General features: G+C 67.9%; 1 protein-coding gene across 1 annotated transcript; it reads left to right on the forward strand.

Moving 5' to 3' along the window:
- LOC112976211 (beta-1,3-galactosyltransferase 5-like) lies at window positions 1-1,014 on the forward strand. The gene has a single exon (XM_026087184.1). It carries the CDS (start codon window positions 1-3, stop codon window positions 1,012-1,014), a length of 1,014 nt encoding a protein of 337 aa, XP_025942969.1.

A 1,014-nucleotide genomic window follows, 5' to 3' on the forward strand; every position in this document is an offset into this window, starting at 1 on the left:
ATGCACTCGTGGTGCTGGAAGAGGCTGCTCTGCGCCAGCCTCCTCCTCTCGCTCCTCCTCTGGTGCCTGCTGCTCCTCGCCGGGGACGTGCAGAAGAAGTGGCCGGTGGCCGGACRCTTCCGCCTGGCACCGCGGGGGCGGCTCCCGGCGCGGCCCCGTCTCGGAGCTGTGCAGGGGGTCGACTTCGCCTCGCTGTTCGTGGGGCCCCACGCCGGCCCGCGCTGCGCCCGGGGACAAGTGCTGCTCATTCTGGTGACATCCGCGCCGGGCAACGTGGAGGCCCGGCACGTCATCAGGAGGACCTGGGCCGCCCAGGAGGGACAGCCCGCCAACCAGTGGCAGACGGTGTTCCTGGTGGGGCAGGCGGCCGASGCGGAGGTGGCCCAGCGCATGCAGAGGGAACAGCAGGAGTTTGGGGACATCTTGGTGGGGAACTACAAGGACACATACCGCAACCTCACCCTGAAGGTCATGCATGGTTTGAAGTGGGCGTCCGAGCAGTGCCAGCCCTGCTACATCCTCAAGACAGATGATGACTGCTTCGTGAACACGGATCGCCTCCCCACCTTCCTGGCTGAGCTCAACACGGTGAGGACAGGCCTCTACGTGGGCTCCCTGTTCTCCCGGGAGAAGCGGCAGGTCATCCGCGAGCCCTCCAGCAAGTGGTACGTGTCGCGGCAGGACTACCGCCCGGACGAGTACCCACCCTACGCCAGCGGCATCGGCTACGTCCTCTCCCTGGATGCGGCCGAGAAGATCCTGGAGGCGGCGCAGCGCGTCCGCCCCATCCCCGTGGAAGACGCCTACGTGGGCATCTTGGCGGAGGAGGCGGGGGTCCGGGCGAAAGCCAGCGCCCGCTTTGCCAAGCACAACGTGCGGTGGCGCGTCTGCAACTACCGGTACCTGATGGTGATCCACCACCTGAGCCYGCGGGAGCAGGAGGCGGCGCGGAGGAGCATGTTGGAGGCCCGCAGCGCCTGCCGCGACAGCCTTGAGGTCACCCGGTGGAAGTGA

The sequence above is a fragment of the Apteryx rowi genome, unplaced genomic scaffold, assembly GCF_003343035.1.
Source record: "Apteryx rowi isolate R43461 unplaced genomic scaffold, aptRow1 scaffold_71, whole genome shotgun sequence".
NCBI classification, from domain to species: Eukaryota; Metazoa; Chordata; class Aves; order Apterygiformes; family Apterygidae; genus Apteryx; species Apteryx rowi.